At 41.3% G+C, this 22,065-nt stretch overlaps 1 protein-coding gene across 4 annotated transcripts in view; it reads right to left on the bottom strand.

Moving 5' to 3' along the window:
- Positions 1-436: 436 nt before the first annotated feature.
- Positions 437-22,065, bottom strand: part of NR3C2 (nuclear receptor subfamily 3 group C member 2) — a 320,035-nt gene continuing 298,406 nt past the window's right edge. For 3 of the 4 annotated variants that reach the window (XM_014611489.3, XM_019477542.2, XM_019477552.2), the window contains exon 9: positions 437-4,141. In XM_014611489.3, coding sequence (XP_014466975.1) covers positions 3,986-4,141 — 156 coding nt within the window. In that variant the 3' untranslated portion in view covers positions 437-3,985. The remainder of the gene's footprint in view (positions 4,142-22,065) is intronic. The other variant, NM_001287313.1, reaches the window with a different exon arrangement.

Here is a 22,065-nt window from a genome sequence, read left to right as displayed (position 1 = left end):
TTGCGCAGTAAGTGGGAATAGGCCAGTGTCTATACATGCAGGTGTTAAAGCACATTAACACTGTTTATGGACTGACTTGGGACTAAAGTTAGTCCCGAGTCAGTACACACAGTGATACTGCTCAGTAAGGTATTTATGCATGCATTACTGCACCGTAACTACTTGGGTGTAAATTTGTTACCTGTGTAATGCAGGTATCAAATTTATGCTCAAATCGGTGTTAGCCACCATCTTTACTGCATAGTATGAGCGTGCACATATAGCCATGCGCCTGTACTGCACAGTAATTGTGGTTACTGTACAGTAAAAAATGCAGTCAGTGTGTATGAAGGAGAATACAATGTTATGTAACTTAACTAATTTCATGAAGTCTAATTTATGGCTTAGAAGTACACACAGGCTTGTTTCCACAGAAATCAATGCACCATCAGTTAGCTGAGATTAAAGTGCAAGGGATTCTTGCAATCAAACCATTTTAATTCATGTATATTTGTACAATTTATATATAAAAAAAAAATAGGTACTTGCAGACATTAACATAAAGACCAAACAATATTTTCTATTTATTTAAAAAGCTTTAACATACAGAAGCAAACCCCTAATTATAAATGCATCATTATGCATAGATTTTACTGTTTACACCATACTGCTGGCTGCTTTTATTTTTCATCCAGGAATCTATTTAAACGTCAAGAATTCTTAAACATTCCACTGAGTTTCCTGGCCTCAGAACTGCTGTCTATCTTATCAAGTCATTGACCTCCAGCTGAAAACATTGCTCTAAAAAAAAAAAAAACAAAGGAAAAGTCCAATCTTTAATAAACAATTAAAAGTGCATTAACTGTAGAATTGTTTAAATTCATAAATGGTTTAAACAAGTCAGTGAAAACAACACCCTGTGAATTAGCTTTTTGCATTATTGATTGTAAAGTATCTTTTAATAAGATTCTGATATTGCAAACTTTAGTCTTCTTCTATTTTACTTTGTGCAACTAAATAGTTACACAATGTGATGTAGTATTTCTGAAATACCAACTGAAGTACATCATTAAAACTATTTTACATTTTTAATTGTGTATACAATGTTTTTGCTGTATATCCCCATTTTTCCTTGCAACAAAATAAATTAGCTCAATCAACATAAGTCCATTTTTACAACAGACATTTTGAAGTTTATCTTTTTTATTTTGCAGGAGACAGATGCCTATTTCATTCTAAACAAATTTAAAATACTTTAACCTCTCTTGTAGCTAAAAACTATTTTTGCTGTACATTTCTTTTCAATAAAAAAGTGAGATGGCTATTCTGCTTAAGTGTTCTGGATAAGAGAATACTGCCTCTTGGAACGTCTATATCCAATTATATCCACTACTTAAGTGATTTTTAACAAAAATCAATGAATGGTTTCATAAACAACAGGTGATTAAAGTAAAGGATTTATTGTAATCTGCTTACAGTTGTTTGCAAAGACAGACATACGTTTTTGCATAAAGATAAAAATTGCTTTTTTAAAACTAATTTAGTGTGTTTAATTGTATGAAGTTTCTGTGAATTATGAATTGTACCAAACCAAGATTAAAGCAATAAGGTACAAAAATAAGAGCAAACAGATAATTTGGACTCGGGACAGGCATTTAACAGTGAAGTATAGAATATGGCTTTGCTAGTTTAATTAAGCAAAGTTACTTAGAGACAGAAAAAGAGCCAGTAACTTCGTTAATATAAAAAGCTACTGCCGACTGTATTCATCCAGAACCTGGCTTTGAATATACAATTTTAGGCTTGTTTTTAAGAAAAAGCAAATGAAAGGATGGTTTTATGACTGTTCTTTACAGTAAGCAACCAGTCTGCATGCTGTGTATTTCACGTTGGAAGTTTGGGTTTCATATTGCTGTGCAGGTCAGTTGACTGTTTAAACACCTGCTTATGAATTAAATGTCCAAAACTGAATAATTTATGCATGTGCGTGTGAACAGATATAAAAACCCCCTCTTTGAATACAGTCTGTACAGATTATCCATTGCATAAGGCAGGTGTCATTTAAAAAGACAAGTAGTGTTGTTTGGGTCTCGCTTCAGAGATTAGAATCAAAAAGGGGGTGTGATTTATCTATTTATTTTTTTAACCTGGTTAAAAAATGCTCCATTCAGATTGGCTCAGAGAGATGCATTTTAAAAATGTCAGCGTTGTCCAGCCAGGACAGTTAGGAATTCTAACTCTGAAAATCTCTACTTAACTGAGCACATAGTAAACCTCAGAGGAGTTCACGGTCCTTTCTTCTACTCCAACATTATTCTTTTTATTTATAAACTGTGAAATGATGCAAATTGCCCTAAGAAAGATTGGACCTCAGACAAAACAATTTTGAGAAAAACCTCAAGTTCAACTTTTAGTGTGAATATTTCTCCCTGTTCATACTTAGGTCTGATTTTATTAAAACAGCAATTGTATTTATCACTGAAATTTATCACTGAAACCCTACCTAGATAATCTGCCAGTATCAGCATCTTGCCATTCAGCTTCACCAATCCAAATGTGTCTAGTTTACTTACTGTAGTGATTTGCACGTTCCCTTCATCATACTCAGAGCTCACTCTCCCGCTGCACAATCAGAAGTTGTAATCTGACCTTTAAGACGTTGTATGCATTCAGTTGTAAAAGGAAAAAGTAAAGAATTTGGGAAGGTTTATTTTTTCCCCCAAATTATTCAACATTTCATGATTTACTCTTACCCTTTCAGTAAAGGAGTACAGGGGAAAGCTCACTTTATCATATAGCTGGCAAAAGCTTTTGGGAGACTGCAATTTGTCTTGTTAAATGAAACCTCCATAAAGTTGCAAACATGACATAATGTAGGTTTCCACAGAAATCCAAAGCAGAATTCCTAAAATGTGGTCAAGTCACATACACTTGGCAAGCAGTAGACAAAAAGGAGAAAAATGTACAGAAAAGTAGAAAGGTTTAAATACAACTGAAAAAGGTTTAAATGTGGGTATTTACAACAGACACTGGAGAATGGTAGATTAGATATGATGCTAAAAAAGGCACAGCTTTCCCTTTCTTAAATACACTGTAAACGGTTCATTATGCATGCAGAACATTTCACTTTACAAAAAATTACCTTGTTTGTTTAGACAAAGATAGTACTTAAATAGTCTCCAGCAAAATAGAATTCTTTCAAAAATACTTTCCCATTCATCCTATTAACCATTAAAGATTTTTTTGTCTCATTTACAAAAGTTCCTTACACCTTATTTCAGGTCCTTCACAATTTATACATACAGCAATGTACAGTACAGCAAAAGACTGCGAAAAATTATTTGTAAAGCCAGCACAATAGATACTATAAATGGAAACTGGGGCATTTGTTTTAACATCTTATCCTTTTTAATTAAATAGTAAATGGACACTTAACACAGTGTATTATCACCTATGATGGATAACATGGGATAACAAATGCCTCAGGTGGGGATAACAAGAGTATTCCACACCAAATGTTCTGTTATTACTTTACACATTAGGGTTTTTGTATATATTTTTTTTACAAGAAAAGAATATTAATGCCCCATATTGTCTTGACATTTTATGTGCAAACCAAGGGTAAGCTTTAAAAAGTTCGTATTAGTCCTTGAACCCTTTTAAAACAAGCAAACAATACCAGAAACTACATGGCATATTTAAAACTTCCATCTGTTAAAATATCAAAATCAAAGAGTTATTGACTAGATATGGCTTTTCATCCAGAGGAACGGGAACATTTCCTAAGTGTTTTGAGTATAAAGGGGATAATTTCCAGACATCTAGGTCTTGCCAGATCCAGGTCAACTGCCTTCCAATCCCCAAACCCTTCACATGATTTTCTACTATTCAGAGACTGTTGAACAAGTGTAAATAGCATGTTTAATTGTGGTTTCTTGGGTCCTTCATGAGTGTGGAATAACACAGGGAAACTTAAGGCAAAGTTCATCCATTAAGACATTTTCCATCACTTCCTGTGAAAGTACAGAGGCTTGGCATTCCCAGACTCCACCTTTGGTAGCTGGTCACTGATGATTTCCACCAGCATGGCTGGAAACTCAACTTTCAGTGCCTGAGACTCTCGGAAGGTGTAGAAACAGAATTCCAATAAGTCAGTAACAAGCTAAAAGGCAAAAAGGCACATGGAGTTACTAAGGAACATCAGATGATAAATTCTGCACACAAGCACACAAGCATAGTGCATTGGAATATTACCAAGAAATGATGTCTTTGTGCTAGTTTGCTTTCCAGAAGTAAAAATAACCCAAGTACCTGTTAGCTAATGCAGTCAACGTCAGCAAATAGGGAAGAGAGAGAAACAAGATTCCATGTATTTGATATTTCTGGGTGTCAGCAACTGCATATTTGACTTCTCTAATGACCCACTGGCCTCTTCTGAAGTTGTGAGTGCTCACTGTCAATAAAGAGTAAGCCTTCTACCCCTCTTTCACACTTTATACATTTCAGCTATCAGTCGTTGCATCTTTTACTACCTGTCAAGTGATCAGACATCCAGTAAATCAAGTAATTTGGTTAACTTTATTGAGCTATCCAGGGCAAGACTCATGTAGAACTCCCACTGCAATTTGAGTTTTGTCTGAAAGAAAGCAAATACTCAACTCTGTGTCTGCTACTGGCCTAAGTCAATAGTATTCCTAGTCATACATCCATGTGCATTTGTATGGTAAGAGAGAAAAGTCACATTTATTTGCACTTTTATTTTTAATATATACGTATCACTTTCCATCTATTTACTGCCATCCAACTCACTAGTCCAGAGGAAAACTTAAGGCGATAAATATTTTTTTCAAGTATTATTAACAATTATTCATAATCTTTTCTTGTTGTTTTGCTTGGTTACAGCTTGTTCCTCTCAATTTCTATAAAATTACAGCTTTGATTTTCCTTGTGGTTATCTTATACTTAATTGCCATTCTTTAGCTTCCTTAGAGTTGTGAGGATGCTGATGGATCTAACCTTGGCATAGCTCCCTCAGTGCGTGCCTGTCAGCCAATTTAATCTCAGTATAAAATGGTCCCACTAAACATATACTATACTAGCAATTTAGGCTGGAATGTCACAAAGCAAGCAGACACCACATTTTTCAGTGGAAAGATTATTGTACAGCACAAAGCACCGACAACTCTAATCTGATTTCTATTTTCTCTCATTTTCTTCCTACTGTAACTTCTATTACTTGCACATTAGACTCTTTATGTCTTTTGTCTACACCTTGTATGGACTCATAATCACAGAAAAGCAGGGCTGGAAGGGACCACAGGAGGTCATCCAGTCCAACCCCCTATTCAAGGCAGGATCATGCCTATCTAAACCATCCTAGAGAAATGTTAGATTAACATGTTTTTAACAATTTTGTGAACTGCGCACTCACACAACTGCCAAGTACACTGTCTTTAATATAAAAAACACCTTAACTTGACATGGGTAGAGAAGGGGGACATGGACACTAGGGCTGAGTGAAACAACATCACTTCATTTTGACATCCATTTCGCCATTTCAAAGGGACAGTGTTTCATTTCATGGTTTTGTTTTGTCAGAACTGTTTTGCTGTTTTGATGCGTTTTGACATTTCGTCCATAGGCTATAATGGGGAATCATGAAAATGCCTAAAACTGTCATTTCTTTCCTGATTTGGATGCGAATTGCAGGAATGGTAGTCCCTTCTGAGGGCATGAAGCCTGCCAAGTTTCAAGGAGATAGGTGAGAGGTTTCTGGGAAACTGCACCTCAAACTCTTAAAAGGAAAACTCATGACACTTGCCAGCAGCGGGAGCCTCGTGTCATACGGCACAGATCCAGGGACCTGCGCCCCCGGGAGGGTTGCACTGGACTCCTCGTGGGAGTGTGGGCCCCTGGATCTGCGGTGAATGACAGCAAGCTGCTGCTGCCTGAGACCGGTGCTGGGCACAGGCTGCACCCAGCACCAGAGGAGACTGATGCTGCCACTGGCCCCAGGCAGCAGTGGCAGCCTCCTATCATCCGGTACACATATCTGGGGGCCCACACCCCTAGGAGGAGTCCAGCAGTGCTGGGAGTGCAGGTTGAGCTCTGTGGGTCTGGTGGAGCCAGTTGGAGTGCAGCCCTGGTTCTCCTCGCCTCCCACCACCGGGCTGCACTCTGAGCGGCTCCGCAGCCCCATGGAGCTCAGCCCGGCGGCGGGAGGTGGGCTGACCCAGGGCTGTACTCCACCTCCCGTCGCTGGGCTGAGCTCCATGGGGCTGTGGAGCCGCTTGGAGTGCAGCCCTGGCTCTCCCCTGCCTCCCACCACCGGGTTGCTTTGAAACTCAAAACGTTTCGAGTGCCCTCATTTTGTTTTGAAGCTGTTTCGAAGCTTTTTGTTTCATTTCGATTTCGCTGTTTCCAGCTTGAAACGCATTGAAACAGCTTTGAAATGAAACATTCGGCAAAATTTCACACAGCCCTAGCGGACACTGTCAATGTCCTGCCACTGCAAGGACAGAACGTAGTTTATTAAGACATCCTCAAGAGATCCAAGAAGAGGACCATGCCCCTGCTACACAGGATGGCAAAATATGACTGCTTACTTCTTGTAGTGTGTTTAGCTTTGTGTTTTAGCCATTTTATAGGGTAATATTTTCCCCCTTTTTTAATATCCTATCCATAGAATTACAAATTTAAGTTGCAATTTGCAATGTGTTTAAGGGGCAACTAAAAATGTAAAGGCTAAAAACCACATTTTACTGTTGTCAGCAGGAGAGCTCTTCATTACTACAGTAATGATAAAAATGTGGCAAAGCTTGTTCCAGGACCCAACCTACATCTATGCAATATTTCATTGGTTAATATTTGCTATAAATAGCATATTCCCTTCTTATAGTTATAACTACTGGTTTATAATTGCAATAGAAAGTAAATATCATGTAAAAATTGGGAAGGGGGGGTTGCTTGTAATTTGTCTAAATGACATTCCAAAATCTTCCATTTTTAAAAAATTTCTCTCTAGGACTTGCTCACTGGCTTCACTTGCCATGAAGTGAGAAGGAAATTGACTTGGGGCACCTTGTGTTTTCCAGCAAATGAGAGACCTATATCTAGGTTTCAATTAGCAGATTTTTCCCACTGCAGTTTACTGAATCATTGCTCCCAATGGCCAGACACATCTAGTTTGTAAGTGCTTGGCTTCCTGTGCAGCCTCACTGAACAAAAGCTAAAGAATCTTCCTGTTAAGAGAATATTAAAGTTACATGATTGAGCATTCAGAAGTCACGCACAACTAATGCTGCTCCCTTGTGTGTTTGCATGATGATAAGACTAATTATATGATCCAAGATGATTTCAGTATTGTAGAATTTTTATACACCTATGACACCTCTCATTATTGAATATGCTTGTACACCCCACAGACCCCAGTAAAATGAGAGTTAACGAATGTGTGTGCATCACTGTTTCTCGCAAACAGTTTACTTGGTAAGTTCATAACGGAAAAAATGGATACTGTTCTTTTATGAGTATGCAATGATGTAATTGAAGACTCAACATGCACATAAGTAGCAGATTTAGGGTGCATATCTGACTTGTAGAACCTGGACTCCTTCAGTAGATTTTACCTGTTTACACAGAGCTGGTTTTGGCCCATTTTGGTAGCAAATAAAATCAACAGATTTGCTTTGCTCTCTTGTTTGATCATTCATACAACTGCCAGCTGAGTCTAAAATTAGAGGTTTACCAATATATTGGTGCCATATTGGATCAGAAATGATAAAAGGAAAATTAACTTTATTGGCTATCGGCTTTTTTTGGCCGGTATAGCTGATAATGTACCAATAAATATAATATGCCTTCTGGCCAGGACACCTGGATGCTGCATGCATGTGTGCAGCATGCACATGGCCAGGAATGCAGCCAGGCAGTGTGGAGAGCAGTGCCCTGCAGGTAAGTCTGTGGAGAGGCGTGGGGGGTACATAGAGGCCTCCATGGTGAGGGAAAGACTGGGGCAGGGGCTGGGTGAATTTACTGCCAACCAGGACAGTGAATGGGACCCTGGGGCTGGGGTGGGGAGTGGGACAGAGCAATGGGTGGCTCATCCAGGGGACATGGGCAAGGTGGGGAGAGGCAGTGGCTCCCTGCTCCTGTGCACACCCCTAGGGGAGACGAGGAGGGGCATATACCCCCTGGATTTGTGCATGGGGTGGATGTGGGTTCTCGACTCTGCTGCCTTTGTCCTGGGAGCCAGGTGCCCAGCTGCACATCCTCTGCCTCCCTGGTGGCAGTGGGGGTGGCGAGTTGTGCCTCTCACCACTGGGCGGGCAGGAGACACGGCACAGCCAGTGCACAGGTCCCGGGGCAAAGGCAGCAGGGCGGACTACCCCAAGACCATAGCAGGCAGCCTGCCTCCACCCTTGCCCCACTTGGCTCTGCTCCTAAAAGCATCCCCGTGCTTAATGGTGAAGGCGGTGCTTGAACTAAAGTTCATTTGATGAGCTTTAGTTCCAAGCGCCCCCACCACCATTTTTAAGCAGTGGGATGCTGATCTCCTGGATGAGCTGCCCATGGGTTCATCCCGCTACCCACTCCCCCAGCCCCAGGGTCCCATTCACTGCCCTGGCTGGGCAGCACCCCCAGCCTCACTCGCTGCCTCACTGTGAGGGCCTCAATTTGCGCCCCCCATGCCCCTTCCCCCTCCACAGATTTATCTGCAGGTACTACCAAATGAATAGCCTACACTTGTCATAAGTGCCTGTGTGAAAGTCACAAAAGAGAGACATGTCCATATAAAAACGGACCAAAATGTAACCAAGTTACATTTCCAGGCAAGGTCTCCCTATGAGGCACAAAGGGAGTGAGGGGAACAATACTAATGATCCCTCTCCTAACAAGCCTACCTCATACCTATCACTTCCCCTGGCATAGGCTGTGCAAAGGTGTCTTTACAGTCTCCCAGGATGCAGAAATGTCATTAGAAGTACCTGAACCGTCCTGCTCATGAGGCGTCCCTCCTTCATCTGTTACTTTAAAATGATCATCATAACCAGAGTGATGGGCATAGTATAAATTTAAGTTTAATGAGTTAAGTCAGGTATTGTCAAAGCTTTTTTGGAAAGTGAGAAGGAAGCTAACCAATTCAGAGTAGCTATTACTGGATTGATAATTGTTTGCTGCAAAAGATTTACTAGCATGAGGCTTTAGGCCAGTGCACACTAACAGGATCAAGTAAATATGTCCCTATGACAAAGCAAGCTAGGGTGTGGATTATGTTAGCTACTGTTCAATAACTACCTGTGTGCATGTACTTTCTCTTCTCTAAGTGCAAGGTACTTTGCCCCTCACAGGAAGTGGATTGCTCCTCCCTCTATTTACTGCAGTTTACTGAGTGGGCAATTTCTTCCTTGTATTTACAGAGTAGCTCAGTGGTATGTATACCCCTATGGGTACTTTAAAAGGTCACGGGGGGTATGCAGAACTCATGTGGTTGATAAATGCCACGTGTGGCCAGGAGAGCAGCTGGGTCTGGCTGGTAAATGTGTTGTGATGGAAGGGGTCGGGGAAGGGGGCAGATCAAGGCCCCAGCAGTGGGGGAGGGAGTGGGGCTGGGGCAGAGGCTGCCCAGCCAGGCATGGGTATGGGGGCTGGGCCCAGCCCACAGCAGCAGCCCGCCCCGCCCCACGCAGATCTGGGAAACAGGTCCCCATGCTCATAGGCAACACATAGGAGGGGCACGGGGGGGGCACATGTCCCCCTGAAATTTGCCCTCGCTGAGTGGGGAGTGCTGGCCAGTGCCTCCCCCTCCCCCCCCGAGAAGCACTGGTTGGCAATTGGTCACTGGGGCACACCCTCTCCCTGGTCGGAGATCAGCTGCTGGTGCCACCCCAGAACCAGGAGGCACCAGTTGCCCATGCCCATGCCCTCCTGGGGGAGCACATAGCAGCGGGAGCCCCTTCTCATGTGGCTCCATCCCCCATTCTGGGCCACTCCCTCCCCCACTGCTGGGCCAGCCCACTCCACCCTGCATGCAGATCTGGGGACACAAACCCCATGCCCTCCCAGGGTGCATGCAGTGGTGGGAGCTGCTCCACCCTCCCCACACTTCCTGGATGAGCTGCTCACAGCTTCATCCCATGCTCTGCCCTGACTGTGCAGCACTTGCCCATGCCCCACTCCTTCCCTCACTGCAGGGGCCTCAGTCTGCCCCTTTCCCCCCTGCTTAAAAACAATAAAAAATATAAAGGGGTACATGAGCTGAAAGAGGGGGAGAGAAGGGGTACACTGTTTAAAAAGGTTGAAAACCCTTGGAGTAGCTGATATGCTATAAGTTCACATTCTAGCTTCCAGTGAAGTACCAGTTTGTGTTGAATAAGCTACCTTGTGTTAAGAGTATCTACACAGGGCATTACAGCATAATATAAATATGCACTTTAGCTTACTTCCCCATGAAGGCCAGCTCTTACAAATACCAACTCCTAAATACAGTCCACACTATAGGTTACATGACAATTGCTTTTTTCCCCAGGTACATTTGCAGGTTACCATGCATTTCTTCATAAATGAACATCCTTTTTTTCTACATTTATTTTTGATGGGATAGATTTATTTAATTTCTACTTGTGTTTTATACTTTGCTGTGTTACAAGCCTCATTCTAGATCACAGCTCCTCCTCCTTGTGAGGAAAGTCTATTATATATCTGAAAGGCACATAACAGACTGACACAATGGAAGAGAAGAAAGGAGGGTTTAAAGATAGAAAGGATAATTAGGAGATTGCCAAACAGAAAAAGGTCTAATAAAAGGGTTGAATTTTGAAATGCATCAGCATGTTTCTGTGTATAAAAGCATGAGCTCTTTCTAATCCTGTTTTCAATCTTTCCACAACTGTTTCTGCAAATACATGAGAAATTCAGTGAAGAACAAAACTTTGCCAACACAAGCTTATAATATATGGGACCCCCTCAAAAACAAGTAATGTCTTGCAATGCTTAATAGTCATGCATTATTTATATTACAAAACAGTAGGAGGGAAAAGCTGATAAAGTATACATTAGCTCTATGGCTTAAAATAAGTCAAAATCATGTTAGGTCATCCTGATATATAATAATGTGATATACTATAAATAAAAACACAGAGAAAGACTAAGACAGCAGGTGGGTATGATGTGTCTCTATTTCTATGCTGCCGTTCAACACTTTCAAAAAATGGAAGGAAGCTGTGTAGCTAAGTAGTGTAAAGAAAACACGCTAACATTAAACCTAAAAACCAAAGACATGAGAAGATAAGGCAATTATACCTACGTACTGTACCTACCCTGCTTTCACCTCCACCACTACAACACAACAACAAAACTAGGATAAGAGACCTCATATTACAACATAGGCTTGGAGCTGGTAAGACTGCTGCATTTCAACAATCCCCAGGCATATCTTAAAGCAGTTACAGCTGTGGGAGCACTTGCTATGTTATATAGTGGTTATGCTAGTTGTGAGATTTATAACCATGAAGAAGAGTTGCAAATATACACTTTCTCTGACTTCATTTTTCATGTCTTTGCTTTTTAAGCTTTAGTATTAGGTATGTTTCTGCTCTGACCAGCCTTAACTGAAACAATACATCATCTTCTTTATATGTGTATAGTTTAATTGTGGGACCAACTTAAAATACAGCATTTCTTTAATAGTAAAGGCATAATTAATGACAAACTGGCTTATAAAGTTGTTCAGCATTACTAAGAAAAGTATGCAAATTAGACTGGAGGAAATATTAGTGCCACTTATATGGGAGCTGAGCTTGTTTAATGCAAGAATGTCATGGGGTGATCGAAGTTTCTTCCAATCTTAGCATCTGTGATTCTAAATAATGCTGGCCTGCCCTATTCAACCCAAGTCTTTAACTTGTATGTATTAATACAAGTATAAAAATGTGAAAATGCATCATTATATCGACTAATACTATTTACATTTGCAAACATCTCAACAATACTTTACTGTGATTTAAAAAGTGACCAGATGCTTCTCCACTTCATAACTTTATTTTTTTTTAGTTACGTGACTGGAGAGGGGGAAAATATTGGCCAAAGGGAGTGGGGTACTAGGACATGGGCAGAAATCCCAGAAAGGGAGAGTAGGACTAGCTGAGCAAGGAGAATCACAGAAAATTAGGGTTGGAAGGGACTGCAGGTGGACATGTAGTCCAACCCCCTGACTGGGATGAGACAGATCAGGAGTACAGACTGAAACAGGGGCAGGGTAAGCAACAACAGACCTAGGACGAGGTACAGGGGGAGGCATATGGGGGAAGAGAAGCAGGACTGATCAGAAGATACATTTGTGTAGAACAGACAGGGTCAAGCTTGTGTGAAATGAGAAGAAAAGTCTGACAGCTACAGTAAAATTCCACCGAGTACTGGGATGGAGCCCTACATTCCTTAGTTTCACTGCCCCTCTACTTTGAGTCAATATTTGAGAACCTCCCATCTTCTCCAGCAAAGTGTGCGTGCCATTCCCTGGAGTGCTGGTGCACCTAAAAGAAGAGACCTTGCTATTGCTATTAGTTATTCTGTTAGGACAAACTTCAAAGACCTGTGCTGGATCTAAAGGTTGTGATACTGATGAAGAAACAGGTAGATGTAACTGACTCTATATGATAGATTTTCTGGGGGTTTTGTATTAGTTTCCTTTTTTTTCCAACCCACCCCCCCCCGCCCAAAAAAAACAAACCCCAAACCCAAGCCCTGCAAAACCTCTCAAACAAAACTGTTTGAAGAAAACTACTGAAGTTGCAAAATGCAGTGCATATACATTATGCTATAGTCTTTAATAGCTTTCAGTCTTTAAATAATTGCATCCTATATTTTTCCTGGGGCTCCTGCCCTATTCAATGCACTAAACTTGCTCACAGGGTTTAACATAGCTCTTCAGTAAAGGAGACTAAAGTGTTTGTAAGCTCCCTGCCTCATTTGTTGCAGAAGTGGGAAGGTGTCCAGTGAATTAAATAGGGAACAGCAGGAATACAAATAAGGGTCTCAAGCAGTTGAATGCTGCCCTAGAGAGAATCCTGCCTGTGTCAGACTTCCTGTATGATGCTAAACAAATGATTTAAACCAGACTTTAGAGGTGGTTTGGTAATTGCATGTTCCAGATTTCCTCTGAACCTGATGGCAAAAGCTCTAAGCACCCTTGTAGTACTTCAATATATGCAGTGCTATATGCTAAGCTCCCAGGAAAAAAGTCAGGTCCTCAGTGTCCCAAACTAGGCACCCAACATTAATGGACAACTGACTTTAATTCTTATGCTTCAGCTCTCCATCTGTAAAAATGGAGAGCCAGCCAGAAATATTCTGATTAAATATTTTGTTGTCAGAATTTGCCAGTTCATTGACATTAAAACATTCTGTGCATGACGAAGTTCCAACAGAACCTGTTCTCTGTCCAGCTCCAAGTAGCATCCTTCTTCACCTGAAAGAGGTCTTGAAAAGATATATTGTTTGTGAAACCTTGCAATATGATGTGCAAATGACACACAAAAACTGATGAGGAAAGTAATAGTCCTACCTTCTAGTAAGGTTCAAATACAGTGTGGTGCATACAGCCTACACTCACTGAACAATGAGAGGAAAACAAAATAGTGATTAGATGTTCATTAAGTGCCCACCATGTGCACTGAATAAGACAGTGGTCTTGAGGAAAAACACCATACAGGATATAATTATGCAATTAAAGAGTATATAATTATGGATTGTATGATAATCAATTCTATAGAAAAACAACTGAGGTTGCACAGGCAATCATAAAATCTGGAATTTCTTCACTTTGGAGTGTTTGACTTTGCAACCTTCAGGTTCTTTCGACACAATTTTTGATGTTGTATGCAATCTTACATCTAGTTAGCCTAGGATTTTCAGTCGTATGTAAATTGGGCTTTATAAAGGTAAGTTAAAAAGCTATCCTCATATAATGGTATAAGCAAAGAGTTGAGTTTTAATGTGGAATGTAAAACAGTTTAATAATATTAAGCTGCTTTAACAAATCAAAACTACTAGGAAATCAAAGCTGAAATTCTTGCTGCCTGACTCATGCCAAATTGCCTGTGTTCCTGGTTTTAGCAGTGCTGTATTTTAACTCTAGCCACCATATGTTTTGTCTGTCTATAGCACTGGTGAAATATTAAAGTTAGCATGACAGAGATGCAGCCAGAGACAGTAAATTGTAAATAAAGGGTAGGGGGATTGAGGCATGTTGAGGACATACTAAAAGTTAATAGGAGTAAGAAAAAAGAAAGTTATGACAGAAAACAAAATTATGTAACAAGGAGTGGGAAAGAAGAACAACTAGGGGGGGCACCCCTCTCAAATATCCTGCAGCCAGAAGGATAACTCATGTCTTCAAGTTAGTACCTAAACACATAGAAACTATGAAGGGCTTAGTATAAAATTACGCACAACGTCTACATTAAAAGAATATTAAGCCTAGGTAACCTTAGTTCTACCCCTTTGTGCATATACAATGTGGTAGTCTTTAATTACATTATTTTATCCTATTTTTGCCACAGGACCTTGCCTGTTGGTAAGTAGGCTGGATGCACAAAGGGGAAGAATTAAGGTTGCATAAGCAAGAATGTGTGCGCAATCTCCTGACTTCTGAGCTCTTGTTTTTGCGATTTAGATGAGGTTTTGTATTTGTAGTGTGTGTGTATGTGTGTGTATGCGTGTACACACGCATGCATATATGTATTACACACACACACACACACGCACACACATAACACTGAGCTACATTAGCTCAGATCAATCCTACCCAGTGTAGAAGGGAGTCTCTTCTGCTGTAACTTACATCGAGGAGCTGGAGGCACAGGCCAAAGAAGTTCCTTTCTATAATACTCGGTTTCTAACAAATTGTAACATAAGTGATAGCACCTGATATTCAGTTGGCATATGGAAGCCTAGAGGTCACCAAATTAAAATAAGGGAATCTGAGCTATTCACCATTTTACTCTTCACTTGAGAGAATCTCAAGCATGTCTGGTATTTTTGAGGTGGAGAGTCACCTAGATTTCAGTAGAGTATCCTCACCACACCCTTGTCCATCCAGAAGCAGCAAAGGGCTGCCATAAGTAGCAAAAGAGCCCTTTCTACACGGTCATAGAGAAGTAGGGCTGGATGGGACCTCCAGAGGCTATCTAGTCCAACTCCCTTCCTGAGGCACGATTATCTCTATCCAAATGATCTCATACAACCATAATCTAACCTCTACATAAGACTACCCTCAATCCTGATGCAACACTAATACCCTAATCTGCCACAGGTAAAGCAGAGGAAACATGGTAGCCAATACACTGCTTCTATAAAATGTTGTCAACATACACTCAAGAGAGCCATGCCTCCCACTACAGAGGAAGGCAAAAATCCCCACAGTCCATACCAATCTGACCATGGGGTAAAATTCCTTCCTGACCCTAAATACAGTGATCGGTCTAACCCTGAGAGAAGGGGCAAGACCTTCTAGCCAGGAACTTCCAGCTTTGGTCCCAGCAGGAACACTGGCATATCCCCAGTCGAAGTCCTCACACTTGCCTGTAGTCAACACTCAATGCCTCTGGGAAGGCTTAAAAACACCTTGACACATATAGCAGAAAAAGAGCATCAGCACTTCAGTTTGTCAAACTAGGTGTTTGACCTAGAATGCTTCCCTAAATTCTGAATTACCATGAAACATTACAGTGACATTACAGTAACAATGTCTCCTCTCCAAATTTACCTAGAATATCATGATGATTATGACTATCACACTGATTAAGGCAGCGTTGGGGTAAAAGTGCTGAATAATTTTTCTTGATTAGTGACATGAATGATACGTGCAAAGGCTCAGTGTTTTCCTGAAAAGTATCTTTTTCCTTGTGGACTCTTCAAGTCTTGTATTGTGTACCACCCAACATCTGAAGCCTGCACAGATTGAACCAATAAACAAGGGAACAGACATTTACTTTTGATTTTGCAAATACAGCCTCACGCCTGCAGGGGCCCAGGCTAGAAGCCGAAGGTTGCTCGAGAATGCTTCTCTGCTCAGCTGGAACAGACAGCTTAGGCCAAGGCTAGCCAACCCACCCTGCGAGAGGGGTTTGTGGGAGAGGTGCAAAGCATCCTGAGATGATGGGGGACTGTAAGTTAACTTGAATCTGGAGGGGACTTGGGACAGAAGTTCAATAAACCCATTTAACCTAAATCAGTTGTCTGATACTACATCCATCCAGTTTCTTAAACTGGTTTTGGCGATTTTGAAAGTGGTTTATGTGCACTTAACTTCTGTTCCATTACAGATTTGAACTGTTTTCCAATCACTTATACTGGTTTCTGTCCCTAGCCTTAAGGAACTTTTGTTATGTATACATTGCACACTGAAGATCCTTTGAGGATCTGTGTTGCTTTTTCAAATAGCAGCTTTTATCAGGGAGTCAAATCCTGTTTGTGATGATCTCTGTTTATGGAAAGATTTACCTTAGCTGTAATCTACAGTTTTACCTTAAGCAACCTTAAAAAATAATTATAAAATGATATTTAAACAGTTTATTTTTGTTTGGCAGAAAACATCAAGCAAATGACAGTGTGTAATACTCTGCCTCGCCATGCCAAGGGGTAGGTTCATATTAGAGTTTAATGTCATGGCATTGATACAAAAGCCCTCTAAACTGAAAGTCTTTTTAATATCAGTCTGCTTGAAACTGAACTCAACTTTTGTTCTGTGCTAGCCATATATCAAATGCCTTATATGAAACAAAGATCGTCTTGCAAGATACAAGCCTTGCTGCCAAAGCCAACAGGAGATGTCAAGGAGGGTCCAAATGAAGTTTTTTCAATACCATGTGTAACTACATCTGTTTCTAATGTTCCTGCTTGCCACTCATTTGATCACGTAATGCAGTTTGCTTAGAAGATGCATATTGTATATGTCTCTCTCCAAAAGGCCCTCGGTTATTCAGGATTATAAGAGTGAACTGTTTGCCTCTTTGATTAAGAGAAGGGATCAATCACCCTCACTAAATTGTGGCCTTCAACAACAAAAAAAAGTGGCAGTTAATGAAAATATTAATATGTGCTTTCCAAAGTGAGAAAAGTAGAAATAAAATCCTGGCTGGAAGTAAATGAGGATGACCTGTATTGCTCCCCACAATTACACATAAAAGTATGTGAACCTCAGTTTTGTCTAGATGGAGGTGCCTAGTTTCCCCTGAGTAGTAGTACTCTAACAATCAACTGACAATGCAATAGCTACCTGTGCCCTGCATGCCCTGGGGTACTAAAGGGTACAGTGTAGCGAGGTCTACACAGATGGCTGGCACTGACAACAGTATAAATCATTGCTTCCACACAGTGGGGCTCTTGCACTGTGCCAACACAGGTCATTTCAATGCACAGCAATTGAGCTTAGTGCGAACTAAACCCCAATGTGCAGACGAGGCACTGCTCTGCATGCTAGTGTCTATGTGAGTGTGCGCTTCTATATTCGTACCAGCTGCTCAGGACTAGCTTTGTTTTCTAGCTCTGAAATTTTGTTTTAAGTGCTTAGAGGTTTTAGGAATCATTACTGAAAGTTGCTGATATTTTCAAATACTTAACTGCCTACCTGCTCTTCTTGAGAATTCCTGTTTTCCTCACCTCGACACTTTTCTGCCTGCACATATGCTCACCATGTGGATGAATTACTGAATGCACTGAGCAATGTAAAACCATCTCATTTGCTTTTGATGCTATGCATTTTATATAAACCAAATGCAACTCAATTCTGAATTCAAATGTGCCTTATTTTTACATAGTTTTAAAAATATTTAAAAACAAGGTTCATAAAAATAAAAAAAAGCATGAAGGTGCAAAGAAATGACATCATGTCATTGAATGGTGCTACACCCTGGTAAAGGAAACTCCACAAATGATGATACACTGTTTTGCTCTAATGAAAAAAGCTGGAGGCAGCAGCAAGACTCAATAAGAGTGAATTCTAGAGAACTCCCTTCAGGGTTGTGCTGTATCTGCCAATACAGTACCAATGCTGTATCTGCAATAGGAATATAAACACGGGACTTCAGCTATGGTTGGACCCTTTGAGATGGGTAGTCTGATCTTTTAAAATTACACAGAATGCAGGTCAAAAAATATATCTTGGTGACAGCTGAAAACTGTTGACCTATCCAGGAATTTAGCAAAAAGCTGCATTTACATTTTCATTTTTAGAGCTAAGATATTCTGCACTACTAGGGGAAAAGAGCAAGTTTCACCTTCTCTCAGTATCATGAAGACTGTAAACTTATTCTGATGTGTTTTCATTTATATGAATAAATAATTTCCCCAGTTTCAATACTGATATTATGCTGTTTCTGACCTTTTTTGGCTAATACAGATCATTGGAAACAATAAAGTGAATTTTGAAGAGAAAAATGAACAAGGTTCCTCGACTGATAAGTCCCAAAAGAAATCACTGCTGTAAAGACAGTTTAATGTTTTAAAGACAAGACCAATAGCAGGACTTCCTTTAAAAAGTCCTTTATTAACCTGTTAATATGAAAATAGAATGTATTATAATACAAGTGGCTTTATCAGTTCCATCCCTTATTAATAATTAAATAACACCATGGTATTCCAAGTGAATGGATCCTACCATAGTTGATTCAGGATTTTGGCTGATTTCTGTGCAACATTGCCGTATTCCTAAATAGGTGTGGATTTTGTGTCAGTCAATAACCCCTATCCACACAATTCTTCTTATTTTAAAAATACAGAATGGATAGATGAAACACTGAGGGTGCATCTATACAAGATGCTTTACTGCGCATTAGACTAATCTAATGCGCAATAAAGTATCGCTGTCTACACGAGTGCATCAATTACTGTGCATTAAAATAGTTTAATGCATCATTTGCTAGTACAAATACATACAGGTACTACAGAAATGGCACATTAAGTAACACACCAAAGCACAGGTGTAGATCCTGACTGGGAGCACTTTGTTCCTGGTCAGCACAGGCAGCAGGGGGGCACAACTGCTGCCCAGATAAGCCCCAAACTCTGCAGGGCAGGGGGAAGTGTCCTGCACCTGGGACAGCTCCCTCCACCCAGATTGCCCTCCAGGGGAACCTGGATCTCCCCCTGGCAGGGGGCAGCCCTGGACTGAAATGTTCCCATCAGAAGCGTATTTGCTTCAGATGGGCACACACGTTCAGATGTGCGCCCAGGTGCATTTTAATGTGCCTGAATTTTCTGCGCAGAAATTTCAGGCACATTAATTGCAAGTGTAGATGCACCCAAAATGTATTTTTCAGAAGAAAGAATTATGTACCTTCCAATTCAATGGACTAAAAATATTTTAATAAGGGCTTGGGAGACGCATGTTAACTTCCCTTAAGATTCATTTGTGAACCTTATAAATGACTGACTTTTATCACCCAACCTCCTGCCTCTCCAACAAACAGTAAACCTTCAAGAAAACTGGCACGAAATAAGTGAAAACTGATCTCTAAAGAATGAGCTATTACTGCAGTACTAATAATACTCTCTGCCTCCCACTAAGATTTTCAATGTTTTAATGAACAACAGAACAATATTTGAAAAATAATTCCATATGTACATACTGTAAACAGACCTCAGGCTGTCATACAGATTTGACCTGAAGTGCACTGTACTGTACTGCCTCCACAAAAACAAAAGCCAAGTAAGTACAAAGAGGTACATTTATATGCAGACTCTGCAAGCTTGGGCCAAAGATTCTACATGTGCTGTGCAGCACAACTACCCTGCCACATCATAAAGAAGCGAAGGAGTTTTCTTTCCTTTTCTACATAGTTTAACAAAAAGTAATCCTCTTGTAACTGATGCCACCCAAAGATAAACCTTTAGAACAAAATACAGAAAAGGACCCAGGCACTTAATATGCCTGTACGTGAGCGTGGAGGATAAGCCAATCTGCTGTAATTACAGCGCATAGGAACAGACTTGATTAATTGAGTCTGTTGGAGCATGGTAATTACCGTGCTCCAGCAGCCTCCTGCATCTCTTGTATCAGCATCCCCACACTTCAAAATGGTGGTGGGAGAGCTTGAATTAAAGCTCGAATGAGCTTTAGTTCAAGTGCCCCCACCACCATTTTGAAGTGCAGGGATCTGATAACAAGATGCTGCAGCGGTTTAATTAGGGTAGTTGTTGGAGCCATTCTATTTAATGCACTCCCCTCCTCCCCTCTCCCAGAGCACATGTACAAGTGCCCTTTGAGCTGTTTTTTTTGAAAATGTAGATGCCCAAATCCAATGCTGGAATAAAACAAATCTATCTTTCTACTAACACCTAATCCTGGAGGAACCTCTATTCACTGCTCGATATGACATTTCCTGGGTACCTAGTATTTTGCTTCTAGATGTCAGGCAAATCTGTCTCAGTTGGAGAAGCAATATGTCCAGCTCCATTATAAACATGACTGGAATCCAGGAATTAGTGTGTTCTACATTTTCGGACAGGGCTAATTTGGTAAGCCTGATAAAAAACAACTGTGACAGTGCAGCTAAGAATGCAAGATCCATGGGGATGGAAAGACAGCAAACAAGAAAGGGTATGATTCTGTAGTTTACCAGTTAGGACAGTTACCTGGGCCAGGGATGTTCTGGGTTCTGCTCCCTGTTTCCCAGACTTTTTCTGTATTTTATATAATGACTGATAAATGTAAAATACACAATGTTTCTGGGGCAGGTACCAGAACCTAGGACCTACCACTCTTAGGTAACTACTCTAATTGTGAGGCTAGAGCATCATGCTCTCTTTTGCTTGCTGTCTCTCTGGACCCATGTATCATGCATTCTTGGCTGAAGTCTTTGTTAGATGTAGCTCCTAAAAGCACAAAAAATGAGATGGAAGGCTAGAAATAATATTGTAAATGGCATTATAATTCAATAAATACTGTATTTGCAAAACTCAGCAAAGATTCAATAACCAAAATATCAACAATGTTCTTTAATGACACAAAATTAATGGTTGTAAGAGGTCACAGATTTGTTCAACATTAAAGGTTTTAATAACAAGCCAATTTTAAGTTATAAGAGGTGTGACCCTCCAATCTAACACCTTGTGCTGTAAAATGAATTGTGAACGTTCCTCAGGATTTAAGCACTATGGAGCCAGCCTTGCTACCTGGTACAAAAATTATTTACATCAGTGATGGCCAACCTTTTTGGCAGGCTTGCCATAGATCAACCCCTTGCCACAGATCAACCCTGTTTGTGCCTGCCACTTTAAGGGCCTGGAGCTGGCAGCAGCCGGCAGGTGCCTGATGAAAGCAGCAATTTTAGATTCAGGGCTGCCCATATAAACAGGGCCGTTCTGATGCTGGAGCCTAGGCAATAACATCGCTTGGCTGGAGGGCTGCTGGTATCATCTGGAGGTAAGGGAGGAGCTGTAGGGGATGGTAAGGAGGCTCCTGGTCCTGGGCATGACCTAAAACTGCACCCTGCCAGCAGTGGGTGGCCTGGTGGGGCTCTCAGTGGTGCGGGAGCCCCCAGGAAATGCCAGGCCAGTTACCACCCCGGTGAAAGGCAGGTCGGGGTGCCTTAACCGCTAGCCCCCACAACCGGGTGGGTTACCCCTTTGTTGGAGGGTCGGGAAGGTGGACCCCATGGCGAAAGAGTAAGGGCCATAGACTCACGCCTGTCTGAATTTCCCGAGCTGGGGCCAGGACTGGAAGGGTCGAAGGGCCGGGAGGGCCCACCGTGAAGAACGCCCAGGAGCTGAGGGCCTGGGGTTCTGGCTGGCCTGGAGGTGGGCCAGCGCTAGAGAACCGAAGGTCCCAGTGAGGGGATCACACCTGAAGGGAGTTCAGTTCAGGGAGCTATGGTGCCCGGTATGACGGCGGAAGAGACCGCCTGAGGGGAAGGAATCCAGATGGGGTTCAGCAGTAGGATTCATGGGCCCAGTGTGGGGGCCGGTGACGATGAGAACTAGAGATACCATCTGCGAGGCTTGGGCTGCGGTGCAGGGGAGGAATGGAGCCACAGACAGCGCCCCCTGGCATCAGGGCATGAAATGGGCAGCCTCCTGCTTAACTGACAT

Source organism: Alligator mississippiensis, chromosome 2 (assembly GCF_030867095.1).
Source record: "Alligator mississippiensis isolate rAllMis1 chromosome 2, rAllMis1, whole genome shotgun sequence".
Classification (NCBI taxonomy): Eukaryota; Metazoa; Chordata; order Crocodylia; family Alligatoridae; genus Alligator; species Alligator mississippiensis.
This window is presented reverse-complemented; position numbering and strand designations above follow the sequence as displayed.